The 16972-nt window shown below is 39.9% G+C and overlaps 1 protein-coding gene across 1 annotated transcript in view; it reads right to left on the reverse strand.

Annotated features, from left to right (window-relative positions):
* Positions 1 to 16972, reverse strand: part of cwc27 (CWC27 spliceosome associated cyclophilin) — a 72546-nt gene that overhangs the window by 25774 nt on the left and 29800 nt on the right. Inside the window, exon 11 of the mRNA XM_038303505.1 lies at positions 14124 to 14227. Within this exon, the coding sequence (XP_038159433.1) occupies positions 14124 to 14227 (104 nt within the window). The remainder of the gene's footprint in view (positions 1 to 14123; positions 14228 to 16972) is intronic.

Genomic DNA, 16972 nt, shown 5'->3' on the forward strand with positions numbered 1-16972 from the left:
CGTCAGCGTGACGTTTTTCCGCCTTGTCAACAACAGGAAACCACCGGTCGCTCTCGCTCTTGTTGTGAACAACATGGCGGGAGGAGTCTAGGAATGCCGACTCAAGTTCATTTAAAGCTGCAGGAAGCAGGAATTTATCCTCCTCCTCTTCCTCTTTTCTCTCTCCACAGCCCACTCGCTCTCCCACGCCGGTTCAATCGCTCATTCTCTACATTTTCTCTCGGACATTTCGCTGCCAAGCGCTTTTTTCCTCCTCTCTCCTTTTTTCTTTCCGCTCGCTCCGAGCGCATCGTTTGTCAGGCCTCCCAAAAACCAGACGCAGACAGAACTGCCAAGTTTGGCAGGAAGTTCTGCGCATGCTTAAAAGATTTAATCTGATCCAACGCTTGGTACATGTATACACACGTCATGATCGGATCATTTCATTTAGTGTCCATGTAAACTGAGATTTTGAATTTCCGATCAACCAAGGTTTGGATCGGATCGGGGAAATTTTGCGCATGTAAACGTAGCTATTGTCTGATTTTTAAAGAATTTATTTGCAAAATATGGTGGAAAATAAGTATTTGGTCAATAACAAAAGTTTATCTCAATACTTTGTTATATACCCTTTGTTGGCAATGACAGAGATCAAACGTTTTCTCTAAGTCTTCACAAGGTTTTCACACACTGTTGCTGGTATTTTGGCCCATTCCTCCATGCAGATCTCCTGTAGAGCATTGATGTTTTGGGGCTGTCGCTGGGCAACACGGACTTTCAACTCCCTCCAAAGATTTTCTATGGGGTTGAGATCTGGAGACTGGCTAGGCCACTCCAGGACCTTGAAATGCTTCTTACGAAGCCACTCCTTTGTTACCCGGGCGGTGTGTTTGGGATCATTGTCATGCTGAAAGACCCAGCCACGTTTCATCTTCAATGCCCTTGCTGATGGAAGGAGGTTTTCCCTCAAAATTTGACGATACATGGCCCCATTCATTCTTTCCTTCACACGGATCAGTCGTCCTGGTCCCTAAGCAGAAAAACAGCCCCAAAGCATGATGTTTCCACTCCCATGCTTCACTGTAGGTATGGTGTTCTTTGGATGCAACTCAGCATTCTCTCTCCTCCAAACACGACGAGTAGAGTTTCGACCAAAAAGTTCTATTTTGGTTTCATCTGACCATATGATATTCTCCCAGTCATCGTCTGGATCATCCAAGCAAACTTGAGACGGGCCTTGACATGTACTGGCTTAAGCAGGGGGACACGTCTGGCACTGCAGGATTTGAGTCCCTGGCGGCGTAGTGTGTTACTGATGGTAGCCTTTGTTACTTTGGTCCCAGCTCTCTGCAGGTCATTCACTAGGTCCCCCCGTGTGGTTCTGGGATTTTTACTCACCGTTCTTGTGATCATTTTGACCCCACGGGGTGAGATCTTGCGTGGAGCCCCAGATCGAGGAAGATTATCAGTGGTCTTGTATGTTTTCCATTTTCTAATAATTGATCCCACAGTTGATTTCTTCACACCAAGCTGTTTACCTATTGCAGATTCAGACTTCCCAGCCTGGTGCAGGTCTATAATTTTGTTTCGGGTGTCCTTTGACAGCTCTCTGGTTTTGGCCATGGTGGAGTTTAGAGTGTGACTGTTTGAGGTTGTGGACAGATGTCTTTTATACTGATAACGGGTTCAAACAGGTGCCATTAATGAAGGTAACGAGTGGAGGACAGAGGAGCCTCTTACAGAAGAAGTCACAGGTCTGTGAGAGCCAGGAATCTTGCTTGTTTGTAACTGACCAAATACTTATTTTCCACCATATTTTGCAAATAAATTCTTTAAAAATCAGACAATGTGATTTTCTGGACTTTTTTTTCTCATTTTGTCTCTCATAGTCAAGGTATATCTATGATGAGAATTACCGGCCTCTCTCATCTTTTTAAGTGGGAGAACTTGCACTATTGGTGGCTGACTAAATACTTTTTTGCCCCACTGTAGTGGCGGTCTAGTGGTTAGGGCATAGAGCTTGGAATCCTGATGTTCTGAGCTCGAGCCCCACTCCCACAGACTGCCACTCTGGGTCTCTGAGCAAAACCCTTAACCCCACACTGCTCCCCGGATGCCCCACAATGGCAGCCCACTGCTCACCAAGAGGATGGGTTAAATGCAGAGGTATTATTATATGGAGAAAAAAAGAAAGAGAAAAGACAACGAATCTTCGTTCAGAGAAAAAAGGTCACTTGAAATGTGCTAAAGCCAGTTCTGAACTCCTAACCCCTGAAACTTCAGAGATTAGTAAGGCAAAGGTTGCGATTCTATCCAGGTAAAAGGCACATCTTGGAAGGACATAGGGAGGGCAAGTTAAAAACTTTGCATATATTTGTCTCACAACAACCAATCCGGGACCACATGTGGCTGACACAGAATGAGGGACTGCAGTGGAGACAAGCTTTTTATTAAACAAAACGGAACATAGAGAAAATAAAGTTGACAGACGGTAAATTAGGGAAGTGTCTAAAGAGGTTTATATAAATGCCGTTTTAATTTAACTCTTGAAGGACTCTTCGTTATTCTTCCTTAGCTCCAGTGCAGAAAGCCAGGGCAGGACACAAGGGAAGGAGAGAGGCAGAAGAATATTTTCCCTTCTCTGGTGATCTCTGCCCGATGGGCTTTCACGGTCTACCATTGTCCAATCTCGTGCTGTTATCCTGAAGAGCTAGTCCCGATCAACAGTTGCCTCCTTGTACTCTTGTGCTTTCTGCCCGTCGGGCTTCCTCATCCCTGCTTCTGTGGTCTCTCTGTCAGGGATCTGATCTGCTGCTCCTGTCCAAGCTTCAGGACCCTACCTCGCCTAATTAAAGCTCCGCAGCAAGCAGCCATGATCCAGCAGCACTTTTCGAATTCCCTTTTTGGTGCATGAAAATCTGTACAGTGCAAAGTTTTTCTAACCTAGCACTATAGTTGCAGTATTTAGCAACTAACATGAAGTTTTTCCTTCTGTTATTGCAGACTGGCGACTAAGCTTGAAAGCAGCAATTGATCTGCAGGCTATTTTCAGTCAGCTGGACGAGCTGCAGTGAGTCTGTTTAACCTCCAAAAGCACTTTCAACTAGTCAGTCTCTGCACCTGCAATCAGAGTCAGAGAGGAGTCTGACTCCAGTTTGAAAGGCACGTGCAAGACTGCTGATGATTCTGCCCTGGATTACAAACCGGGATGCAAAGATAATGTAAATATTCAGCCCATTTCAAAATTGTCCATACTGGGACTAGGGTTGTCACAATACTAAACTTTTCAACTCGATACCGATACTAAGGAAAATATTCGGTACTCGATACCATTTTCGATGCCACAAGGATAAAAACAAAGACTCCAAAATTCAACAGAAATTTTCATTAATAATAAAAATACAATAAATACAATAAACATTAAGAAGAATATTTTGAGATTGTTTGCTGTGCACAATATTAAGCAAGATTGATAAAAAACTTACTAAATTAAAATTAAGTGTTCCTTCCTTGGCTATGCTTTGCACAGATAGCAATGACACTATCCAAACCGGTTAAAAATAATTCTCAGCAGCTGCACCTGTTACAAAAAAAGTCTGAAACTGAAAAGAGCACAGAATTATTCAATCACACAGTGTTCAGAAAGTGCATTTTCCTCTATTCTGCACTTTAGATGAATGACTGCTTAGGTGCAACTGGTGGTAGCACTGTATCAATACTTTTAAAAATTAGTATTGTATCCGGATACAACGTTTCAGTATCAATACTTTTTGAGTATCGATACTTTTGACAACCCTAACTGGGACAAATAAAAGCTACTGATATTCTAATAATGTTATAAATAAATTCGAATATAGGTCTATTAATGCAATACCGATTCTTGATTATTGGATATTATTTCAAGTGTAAATATTTTTTTCCCTCTGAAACCTAAAAAGAATCCCTGCATTTGAATGAAAACGTCCCATATTCACCTTCTTCACTATGTGTGCCTCTGATAAATGTCATGGTCTTGGTTCTGTTCAAGTTTTATCTCTGAGTTTTCATTGGTCTTTTTCCATTTTTTTGTTCTAGTTAGTTTTGATTGTATTTGAGTTCTTAGGTATTTCTTGTTTGCCCTCTTGGGTCAGTCTCCTTTTTCCTAGCTCCTTTCTAGACTCCTCTGTTTACACCTGCTCCCAATCTGCTAATTAGCCTGATATTTGTTTCTCTCTCCCACATATTCTCCTCCTGTTGAGTCCCTCTTTGCTGGTTTGTCGTCATTTCTTTATCCCCTTTTTGTGACTATTTCTGGTTCTCGGTATGTTTTTTCGGATTTTGTAGATTTATATTTTGGATTTTTGCTTCTTTTCCCCTTTTTGTTAATAAATCTTTAAGTAACCACCTTAGCTTTTGTGTCTGCTTTTGGGTCCTTTTAAACCGCCACCCTATTGTGACAACAAATTCCTTTTTTGTTATATTCTATGTAACAAAATTGATTTAAGTATTTTAGGCCTGAATTAGAGATAGGCAGATACTTTTGGCTGATATTGGTGTTTTCTTTTTAATGTGACTGTTTGGTTTGATTGCATGCATACTTTCAACGACTCAGAAGCTCAGCAGCCATGCCTTGAAATCTGATAGTTGCATGTAGTGCTGCTTGCTCCCTTTGCTATCCATAAATTTGGACATAATAAATATGGCATATCCACTGATATGCACTCAGTGATTTGTTAGTGAATACCCTGCAACAAATCAGTAAAAAAAAAAATTGTTTGTAGTTTTAAGTAGGACTGAACGATTTTGCCAAAAATCAAAATTGTGATTATTTTTAATCAATATTGCGATTGCGATTTTATTCTAATTTTCCTTTGCACTAACTCCAAGCTTGTAGATGTTTCACCTCAGGCTTTTTGGTTTTTTATGAAGTCCATTTTAACAGGACTTCAAAGTAACAATTGTGTGAAAACCTGTTTACTTCTACTTACATGCATGGATCAGGGTTCTAGCTGCAACTTTCTTTACCTGTCTGTGTGGCAACAAACCCACATTAAGTGTTTAATCATCACCTAAAGGGTTGAAGGGAGATATTTAGTGTTTAACTCTTGTTAATTATAGTGTAATTAAAAAAACAGTTGTGCTAAAATAAACCATCCCTAGTTTTAAACATATATAGTGCTTTAATCTCTATCTGTCTTTCCACAGGTATTATTCATCTCCTAAAACCTGGATCAAAGTATAACACAATATGCTTATTCAGGTGATATCATCTGGCAACCTTTAGGACATCCATCAGCCACTTTGATTTCTGAGGAGTTGGCAACAGTGGCACAGGAAAATCAGATACTGTGACATCCGGAGTTCTTTTAAGGACGAGTTGGCCAAGGCACTGGAATTATAAAAGGACACGGCTTTTAGTAATATAAAGCACTTTGCCCTCGTCTTTTTCCTCCTTAATCAATCCACAGTAGACGTTCATTTCTTTGAGTTAGGCAATTGATTTTCTCTTGTAAAATAAATAAAAGTGAACTTTTTATCTTGCATTTGCCACCTTGAAAACAGAAACAAATTTCTTACTTCCTTAGAGGTATAGAAATAGCAAATAAATTAGGTACCTAAGCAAATAATGCACGTAGGATTAATTGCTAATTAATGGTTTTCAGGATTAAAAGTTGTTTTATCAGGTTAACCGCTTAGAAATAAATTCTTTCAGGGTTGAAATATTACTGCCATCCATTAGATGGTGATGATATTCATTCTTATTCGGAGGCTTACTGGTAATAACACTACGAAACAGTCTGGGGTTATTTACTGTACGATGGCTACAAGGATGCAGGATTAATGAACTTATGTGTAGGGATGGGGATCGTTAATACACTATATTGCCAAAAGTATTTGCTCACCCATCCAAATTATTGGAATCAGGTGTTCCAATCACTTCCATGGCCACAGGTGTATAAATTCAAGCACCTAGGCATGCAGACTGTTTTTACAAACATTTGTGAAAGAATGGGTCGCTCTCAGGAGCTCAGTGAATTCCAGCGTGGAACTGTGATAGGATGCCACCTGTGCAACAAATCCAGTCGTGAAATTTCCTCGCTCCTAAATATTCCACAGTCAACTGTCAGCTGTATTATAAGAAAATGGAAGTGTTTGGGAACGACAGCAACTCAGCCACGAAGTGGTAGGCCACGTAAACTGACGGAGCGGGGTCAGCGGATGCTGACGCGCATAGTGCGAAGAGGTCGCCAACTTTCTGCAGAGTCAATCACTACAGACCTCCAAACTTCATGTGGCCTTCAGATTAGCTCAAGAACAGTGCGCAGAGAGCTTCATGGAATGGGTTTCCATGGTCGAGCAGCTGCATCCAAGCCATACATCACCAAGTGCAATGCAAAGCGTCGGATGCGGTGGTGTAAAGCACGCCGCCACTGGACTCTAGAGCAGTGGAGACGCGTTCTCTGGAGTGACGAATCGCGCTTCTCCATCTGGCAATCTGATGGACGGGTCTGGGTTTGGCGGTTGCCAGGAGAACGGTACTTGTCTGACTGCATTGTGCCAAGTGTAAAGTTTGGTGGAGGGGGGATTATGGTGTGGGGTTGTTTTTCAGGAGCTGGGCTTGGCCCCTTAGTTCCAGTGAAAGGAACTCTGAATGCTTCAGCATACCAAGACATTTTGGACAATTCCATGCTCCCAACTTTGTGGGAACAGTTTGGAGCTGGCCCCTTCCTCTTCCAACATGACTGTGCACCAGTGCACAAAGCAAGGTCCATAAAGACATGGATGACAGAGTCTGGTGTGGATGAACTTGACTGGCCTGCACAGAGTCCTGACCTCAACCCGATAGAACACCTTTGGGATGAATTAGAGCGGAGACTGAGAGCCAGGCCTTCTCGTCCAACATCAGTGTGCGACCTCACAAATGCGCTTCTGGAAGAATGGTCAAAAATTCCCATAAACACACTCCTAAACCTTGTGGACAGCCTTCCCAGAAGAGTTGAAGCTGTTCTAGCTGCAAAGGGTGGACCGACGTCATATTGAACCCTATGGATTAGGAACGGGATGTCACTTAAGCTCATATGTGAGTCAAGGCAGGTGAGCAAATACTTTTGGCAATATAGTGTATTTATTGATATCGATACCTTTATCGATACTCCTTATCGATCCGAGTCTTTATCGATACCACTATCGATACTTTTCTGTTATTTGGTGGAAAGACGATGCGACGATGTTTTTAACAGACAGAAAGGAAGTAGGAAAAAAAAATATTTGAAGAAATGTCCTAAATTTTGAAGAAATTTCTTCTTTTGGTTTAAAAAAATATATAAATTTTCACAATTGTTTGTTAATGTATTGTCTACTGTCACTTTTCATCATGTTTTTAGTGATTAGGAAAATATTTAGCAAATAAATATTTGTATTTTAAATTGAATGTAATTTTTAATAAATGTTGGCATCAGTAGTTTAATTATATATTCTAAAATAATTAGAGCAACATACAACTGTATTACTTATGTTTCTCGCCAAAAACTTTCCCCTTTCTTTATGTTACACTTGAACGCATCATGATAACCTAATTGTCGTTTTACTGAGCCAATCTGAACACATCATCACGCAGCACGTCTGAAACTTTATTTACTTTTCAAGCTAACTAGCTTGTATGCTGCCGATTACAACAGGGATTTCACAATTACTATTTTTAACTGACCGGACAAGCTACAAAGTCTGTGTGCGCGCTTACCGGTGGTACTCTGAGTGGATGATGAAGACGGGCCCGACTGTGGTGCGGCAGCAGCAGCAGGAGAAGGAGGAGTCTTTTCAACCCGGAGACAGTTGAAGGTACTGCATTTGGCCTTTATTTGATGCACAATACTAATGTGCTTGGCCGTTGAGGTTGTTTTCCCCCCTTTAAAAGAGATGATTTTGCAACATAAGTTGCATTTCGCTTTTCCGGAGGAAATAAAAACCCGACAAGACTCGATAGTGGTATCCATAAGCCCAAACGTTATTGATTTTCGGGTTTTGAAAAAAGTGGAACCGGGTCCTTGATAGAACTGGGTTTCGATCCCCATCCCTACTTATGTGTGTCTGTCTGTTAACATAAACACTGGATCAACTCCTTAAGTCATCGCCTAGATAGCACCCTTTTAGACATGCTGCATGGCAGAGCAGCATCGACTTCTCTGCCATGTTTGGAACGAGAGGATGCAATGATGGAAAAGCTAAGGAGCCAGCAATTAGCATGGTAGATGGGGAATGTTTCATTAGGGCTGTAAAAAAACGGTTATTTTGTTCATCAATCAATATCTTATGTATTTTTCTGATTAATATTTAGAAAGCAAAATGTGCCTTGAATATTATTTACAGACTTTAAACCATGTTGATTTAAAGCTGGCGTTCTGGATAGAGAATATTTAAGGATATAAAATAAGTTTTTCATTTTAAATATTCTTTTTCCGGTTAAAAACTGCCCTGAGTAGGAGGGTCATTCAGCTCATGTCATTTGTTCAAGTCTATATATATATCCCCACTCAACCTTTAATCGATTACTAAATAATGCCAGTGATCGATTATCATGATTAATCCAATTAGTTTAAAGCTACAGTGTGTAATAATTACAGGGATATACAGTCAGAAATGTAATATACATAACTATGTTATTTATCATCATCTACGAGCTCAGCCTCTTAACCTTAATATTTGCGTTGCCTTAGAATTCGTTATTTATAATTACATAGGAGCGGGTCTCGCAGCCATGGAGGCAGACATCTTTGCGCTACGGCAGCGCAGAGCCAACAAGCTAGCGATTGCGCCTTCGTCTGTTCATATCACCATGCAAAGCAGCTCACCAAAACGTCACAACGATGTAGAAAAAAATAACGGGTATATTTATTATCTTAACTCTACATGAAATCTATACCCTACACAGACTAATGAAATACTATCAGTAAAATTATCTATGTAAACAAACCTCATCACTTGAGAAGGTAGGTGATGCGGACGTCGTGGAAGACATTTTGTCCCGTAACGCTCGCCGTACTGTTGGGGGGGGGGGGGGGGGGGGGGGGTGTTGTTGTTGCTGCGGTCTGCAGTCTGGACGTTAGATGTCGCTGAAAATTACACACTGTAGCTTTATAGGACAAGTTTTAAAATTCCTTCACAAAGTGTACCCCAGCACTAAATGCTGAAATACACAAAAAACAGGTCACTATACCAGACTTAACGTCCACTTTATCCAAATGAAGAGATTAATGGTCTGACCGCATAACGGAGCGACACACCCTGCCTACTAATGACAGTTAAACATCTGTAGATTAGAAGTCAGAAGTATTTAGCCTTTTTTTATTTCATTTTTTATATTTCATCTATTAGGTTCCAGATTTGCTATAATTTTTTAAAAAGGTCTCGTTTCATCATGTGAAAACAAAATTTTTTTGTTTAAAGTAAGCATTTGGTAAAGCTAGCTGAAAAAATTTGTTATAATGTGATATTTTTAACAGCATGTTGTAAAAAAAAGTTCCTCCTGATACAAAAGAAAACTTGGTTTTTTAAGAAAATCATTGAATCATTGAAAGTTAAGATCAATTAACTTTCGATTAAATCCTTAATTGATAACATGCATCAACAATATTAACCCGTTTAGTGCAAAGGACACCTTCTTTTGTTTCAAAATTCTAATAGTGAGATGAATAAATGAGCGCTTGTTTTAAAGTAAGTCCAGCTCAGTCCCTAATGTGATGATGATTAATGGTCCTTCTAATTTTAAAGTCGTAGGGAAGTCTTATTTAAATGTTAAATCATTCTGGCTTAAACATGTTTATAAATTTACTCTTTATCAGACCATATTGTCCCAAAATTTAGAACATTTCTATAAAAAAAAAATCCTGTCTTAAAATCTGTGGGGTTTTTTCGTTATCTTATACAGGCCAGTTAGTTATACGTCAGCCTGAACACCTAAATTTGGCCAATCATATATCAACGGGCATCTGTGAATCAAATTTTTTGGGCAAAGCATCGTGATTCGTATGTCGCAGCTAATATACGCAATTGTTAAAATAAGAAATAAGAATAATTTCCTTTCCCATTGAGTTCCGTCCCAGTGTTCACGGGGATGGACGTCTCTGTCTTCAGCAGGCGTAGAGCTAACAGAACTGGCAGCGTTGCGAGGCAAGGGCTCAAACATGTACGGCTGGAAGCCTTCTACACCAAACCAAGCTTCTGCCGCCCTGGCGTCCTCTTCCACAACATCTTCATCCCCGCTTTCCTCTTCTAAATAAAAAATGGATGACGGAGGAGACTCATCCACCGCCTCCAACACAAAACTCTCCTCCTCTTGCATGTTTCCTCTGTCCATAGCGGTACTTGACAGTGTCGTTTCTAAGTGACCAATTTAGTGCTACTTGGTCCCAATGGAATTTCCCATTGGGAACCTGCTAGCACTAAGTTGCTACCAATCACATTCACTTTATTCGCTTATTAAAAGTCGTGCACAACTTGGGAGAATTAAGAAATGCAACGGTTGGAACGGCCATTTCCCTACGACACTAAGTAGGTGTTTTGAGAGAAAAATGAAGCATGAAGACCCTTCTCATGTACAACTGTCCATTGGGATGGAAAAAATCCTTGATCCATGGTTTTTGTGCTACAGTGCTTTCTGCAGCACTGCTTTAGGGTAAACTTTCTTCAAACTGATTTACGAGACCCACAACTGATCTTCTTCCCATCCCTTCCTTGGTCACCTCTGCTACTTGGCCTATTTGCTGGACATGCTGACTGATGATGCCCTCAGGTTCTACAAGAGAAACACACATCACCCTCTCCAGCTGTTGTCAGCAGCTCCTAGCTTTGAGCTTGATGGCCTCTCTAACTGCATTCCTGCCCCTCTCCTGTCACCTGGGCCCTGAAAGGCAACAAATCAAGCAGCTAATGTTGTAGCAACCAAAGGCCGTTGTGAATGACAAACGCTGCTCCTCAGAGATTAAAGATTTCTTATCTGTTAAACAATCAAACTATTTTAAAGAGAAGTCATGGTGGGATGAGGCCAAGCTGTGAGGCAACATTATTCTTTACTACATTTTTAAAACGTATCACCCAGAAGTTTTATTATCTACTCAGAACATTCCAGGAACACCAGTTTCCTAACTCAAATATTTTGCAACAGCAGACATGTAGCTTTGACTTACTTTCATAAAAAAAAATTGAAGAAAGAAACAAATTATTTAATACAAAAAAAAAACACAAAACAATCCAATGTTCATTCGTGTATAAGCCTCTCTGACCTTTGACCTCAATCCCATCCATTGGAGGATGTCCAGTATTTTTTTTTTTTTTTTAAACACAGAGCCAGGAGACTTTTCAAACTGAGGCTAGTTTTTCTGGAGGTTCCTTCCTGTTAAAGGGGCGTTTCTTTCTCCCACCCTCACCTCGTGCATGCTGGATATGAGGGATATAACACAAAGCAATCACCTGTAAACTGTTGCTAACTTTTAACCAAGAATAAACTGAACCTGAATGCTATGGTTGCTAATAATTTAGAAGGCATTTAGTTGACGTGAATTTAAATTTAATTAAATTTTATTCAAAACAGCCTAATGACTTTAAAACACATTTTTTAATATGTAATACATCTTTTGGTCTATTATTACAGATTTCATCAGTAATATGAAATGCAGTTTTATGTGTCTTGTTACTTTCTGGTAGAAAATAAAGTATATTTACTTGATTACTGTACTTAAGTACTGGTTTTGAGTATCTTTACTTAAGTGTCATTTTTTGGGGGCTTACTTTCTACTCCACTACATTTCTAGGAAGCCAAACGTTACTTGTTTCTTTTGGCTCAGCTTAGCTTTGTGATCTACTGTTGCTTTTGCTGTGTTGAAATGCAATTTAAACATGCAAGATAGCAGCTATTAGGACTGAATAAGGACAAATTTTTTTGAGCTTTGCATGAAATTCCACTAATATGAGAACATGAGAACTCAGGGAAGATATTATTTGTAGTTTATACATTTTATCAAGCTGTGAGTTGTTGCCTTGTGGTAATAGATTCAACCATAACCTTCTATTCCATATTAAAAGTGTGAAGAGAATAAAGACTTTCCTGGTTTCTTTTGAAATAAGAATTAATAATAAAAATAGCTGTTATTATTTTGTGGCATTTTTATATGGAAGTTCTTTACAGATGGTGTGGAATTTGTAGCAGGTGGTTCTACGGATCAATAAAACAAAAAATACTATGAAAATTATACAGCAAAGTTCTGATGTTAAAAATGTACATATATTTTTTAACAATTAAATATTTTTGAATACCTAAGTATTCTCAAGACTGAGTACTTCAATACTTTAACTTGAGTAGATGTTTGACTGAGCAACTTTTACTTGTAGTTGAGTAAGATTTGACTGAGTATCAGTAGTTTTATTTAAGTACTACTGTCGAGTACTTCATCCCCCACTAAATATAGCAATATTGAAATGATATCGTATCGACCAAAATTAAGAAACATGATAGAAGTTTTGACTATATTTCTTCGCCCATGTCGGATTTTAAATTTACTCGTTACATCATCTCAAATAATTGAAAGGAGAAGATTAAGGTGCCAAAGAAAGAAAAATGTGCATGGGATATATATTTTTAGTATGATTTAAAAATAATTACTTCAGTAAAGCATAGAAAGGCAACATTTCTACTTAAGTAAGGTAACAAAGTATTTGTACTTTTTTACTTGACATCTCAGGAAATAACGGAGAAAAAGTAACAAGTCATCAGAAAAATAAATCCACAAGTAAAGTACAGATACCAAAAAATTCTACTTAAGCAGCATAATGAAGTAGTTAAACTTAGTTATTTGACACCTCTGCTCTGAATGCTCGTCCACATTAGGACTGACCGACCACAGGCACATCCTCACCCAGGTTTGAGCGATGGTGCTGTCAATATCAGCCCTATAATGAGTGCAGCTCTTTCAGTTTTGCAGTTTCCCCAGTGGGACGAGATGAAACAAATCCTCACCACAGTGCTCGCCTGTGGCCGAGCAGAGTGCAGAGATTTACAGCATTTGGGCAGACATCCGTCTCCCCTGCAGTGGTCATTGGCCCATGACATCTACAGATTCCATCTAACTGAATTAACCGTTTCTCCCAACACGGGGATGTAATAATAGCCTCTTAAAATCAACTCCTGCCTCTGGATGAGCCGGTAAGGAAGCTCATAATTTAGCCGTTTACATACCTTACAAGGAAAACAAAAGTTTGGAATATTTATTAAAACAATGACAGGGGTTCTACTCTCCTAAATGAACTTTTCTTGTTCAGCACAGAGAAAAAACATTCAATTGCCGTTTGCTTTCTTTCACAAAATATATCTTAATAAACTACAATTGAAGATTGTTTCAGGTTTTGTACTCAAAACCATAAAATCCGTGTTTGTGGAGAGAAAAAATATGTTTGAGCAACCGAACCCCCATCATGCTTCCTATAAACTTTGGCTGATGGTAATCCCACAGCTAGGCTGGTCCCAGAAGAACCCCCTGCAAGCCATTTTTGTGTCGTCACACAACAGCACACAAACACACAGACAGACAGAGAGACAAAAACACAAACCTGAGGCTAACCTCTGAGCCTAAGTGCTTATTGTAATGTTAAAAATGTGTTTCAACAGAAAAATAAATAAATAAAAAAGTCCAGAACTGACAACAGTATGACAGACTGCAGTGTGGTGAGGACCCTGAGGAGATTCGGGGTCAGGTTTTTAACAGATTCACGTTGGCCAAAGCTGCAAACGAACAAACGCCCTCTGGTTTTGTGATACGCAACTGTGGCGACCGCTCAACAATTTCTAACCGTGCAATTTTCAGCAACTTCAACACAAAAATGCAGACCCCTGGGGAGAGGATAAACTCCTGCAACTAATTGACTAAATCAGAGGGTTGTCTGACTTGGTGTACATTAGCAGAGAATGCGGCGTGGACCACCCTCTTAGAGCGTGTGTTCACACTGAAAGCTGGAATCGTGACAGAGAGCTTTTTAAACCATAAAAAAAAGGCTCCTAAGTTATTATCAGACGCATGTACAGTTTGTCCAGGAGCAGCAATAAATTCAATGTTTAACGGTCACACTAGTAAACATTTATATGTACATACAGACAAATAAAAGCTATACACACATACCCTCCTTGACTTCTTCTGCGGGGGGGTTTGAACGCTCCTCTCTCCTTTGCTTTATGGCCTGTAGCTCCTTCTTCAGCTGTCGGACCTCCTTTTTCAACTCATCACTGTAAGCAAAGAAATAAACTTTATGAAAACAAAGATACAGAGACATACAGAATATTACCATATCAACCAGTCCTAGACCATAGATAAACAGGTAGAGGGTAAAGGCCAATTTATGCTTCTGACAGCTTAGCCTCTGCAACCTTCAAATCTGTCTCTGTGCGCGACCACGCCCCCTACGCAGAGGTTTTGCAACCGTCGGACAGTCGCAAACCCGCACAGACCTCAAGCGGAAGTGCCCAGACAAAAAGCAGCTGTAATTGGTCCTTGGTATGCCTTTCCGGCTGTCTGTGTGGTCGTCCTTCTTGATTCAGTGCCGGGGCGCGCCATTTTTAAAAACCGAGGCACAACTACAATGGACAACTACGACGAAAGGTTAATGGAGGAGGTTCGGAAGTACAACCCATTATAGGATGCCTCAGAAAAGACAAGCCAATGTCTCTGCCAAAATGAAGTTCTTGTGACCATCCGCCTAAGTTCTTGCAAGTTCTTGAATAGGCTCCCCCTTGCTGTTTGGGGGGAAACTGCTGTGCGTCCCTAGAAATTCCAGACCGACGGTACAGAAGCATAGCAGCAAAACTGGTTCGCGATCAGATCCAAGCGACATTTGATGTGTCCGGTCGCAGAAGTCTAATCTGCCCTTGAAAATGCTGAAATAGAGGCCAAATGTAGCATTTTATCTCACCGGCTTCAATTGCAAATAAGAAAATATACTTTGAGTGGAGTCGTCCCAAATATAATTAAGCATAAGACTGCCATGAAAAAACATTAAGGATGCATTTCCAAATGTCATTATTGATCATCAGGTTTATATTTATAAAAAATTCATTAATAACTAGCATGTTAAGTTACATAAAGTCCAATGAGACCTAACTGCTACCCAGCATGCATTGCACAGGTGAAAAATATACCAAAGTATACATTATTTAAATATGAGCATAACAGACTCCAAATTTGAAATGAATAGTAACATTACAATATATCTAGGCTAACGTGTTTAACTGATCCCTGTAAAGTTAAAGGAATAGTACACCCAAAACATGATTAGCCTTCATTTTCTACTGACCCCCATGCTGAACAACACTCTGGAGTACTTTTTTGATATCTCAAATGCATCTGGAGATCTGGGAGGCTTCTTGCTGTCTGCTGACATTCAAATAATGGAGGTCTATGGTGCCCGAGACAGAAAGGTCCATAAAAGTCCACAAAAAACGTGTCAATATTCCTCCATACTGCTCGTCCAATGTATTCCAAGTGTCCTGAGTGGGTAGCATCCAGAATTTACTCGAAACGAAGTCATTTAGAATGTTTTTAGAGCATAAACAGTAGTGTATAGGATTTCCTAAAAGCGCGTTCACGAGTCTACGGAAACCGCGGCAGACCAAACCAGACGAATGTGCGCATTCAGCTCGGCAAAGAACTCATGCTCTTCCTCAACACTGAAGTCCTCAGACATTTTTCTTTCGTTGTTTCTTTCTTTGCACAGGTAAACAGCACATTTCTTCTTCTACACTTGCATTATTGGCAGAGCAGACGCTGAATGCGCTTTCATCTGGTTTGGTCTGCCGCGGTTTCCGTAGCGTCGTGAACGCGCAGGCGCGCGCTTTTAGGCGCGTTACCCACTCAGGACACTTGGAATACATTGGACCGGCAGTATGGAGGAATATTGACACGTTTTTTGTGGACTTTTATGGACCTTTCTGCCTCGGGCGCCATAGACCTCCATTATTTGAAGCTCAGCAGACAGCAAGAAGCCTCCCAGATCTCCAGATGCATCTGAGATATCAAAAAAGTACTCCAGAGTGTTGTTCAGCATGGGGGTGAGTAGAAAATGAAGGCTAATCATGTTTTGGGTGTACTATTCCTTTAAGATAATAAAGTAGAATTGAAAAACCTTTATTTGGAAATTTTGGATGTTAGAGTTTAAAAATTTAGTTCAATTCAATTCATTTTATTTATATAGCGCCAATTCACAACATCTCATCTCAAGGCACTTTACAGTTCACCAGAACATCCAGTGAAATTGATTCAAAGTTTTCTATCTAAGGAAAACCAGTTGATTGCATCGACTCATTGACTCAAATACAATCCCTCACACTAAGCATGCTTGTAGCGACAGTGGAGAGGGAAAAACTCCCTTTTAACAGGAAGAAACCTCCAGCAGAACCAGGCTCAATGTGATCGGCCATCTGCTGAGGCCTACTGGGGTTCAAGGAGACAGAAGCAGAGACACAAAAAGCAGCTGTAAAAGGCGGCCCCCGTCCAGGAAACACACAGCCAGGCAGAGGAGCTCCAAGCCAGCTCCCATGTCAGAAGATGAAGAAAGCAACCCAGTCACAGAAACAGGACCACACTGAAAAACAGGCTGACCCCGAACATATACAACAAAGGTGTTGATGGCAGCAGCACAGCTGATATTGCTCTCCAGGATGGAGTCACAGCCAAACAGGAACAGACGCACAGAGAATCTCAAAAGTAACGTGACAAATAGATGGAACAAAACTGACTGGTATGCACAAGAGTATAATATATATTTAAAAACAAACTACAACTGTATAGAAAATGAAAAAAACCCATCAAAATAAAAACAGTTTGTGGCTTTTATTAAATAGAATATTTAGGTCAAAATAATAAAAATTTTAAAGTTGGGAATAAAAAGGAAAATGGTTTACAGAAAGCTGAAAAAATTTCATAAGAACCATAGTGGAAAAAAAAATGAAGAATAGGCAGAAAAAATAAATTGCAAA

This window comes from Cyprinodon tularosa, unplaced genomic scaffold (assembly GCF_016077235.1).
Source record: "Cyprinodon tularosa strain WSP-4 unplaced genomic scaffold, ASM1607723v1 ctg511, whole genome shotgun sequence".
NCBI lineage: Eukaryota > Metazoa > Chordata > Actinopteri > Cyprinodontiformes > Cyprinodontidae > Cyprinodon > Cyprinodon tularosa.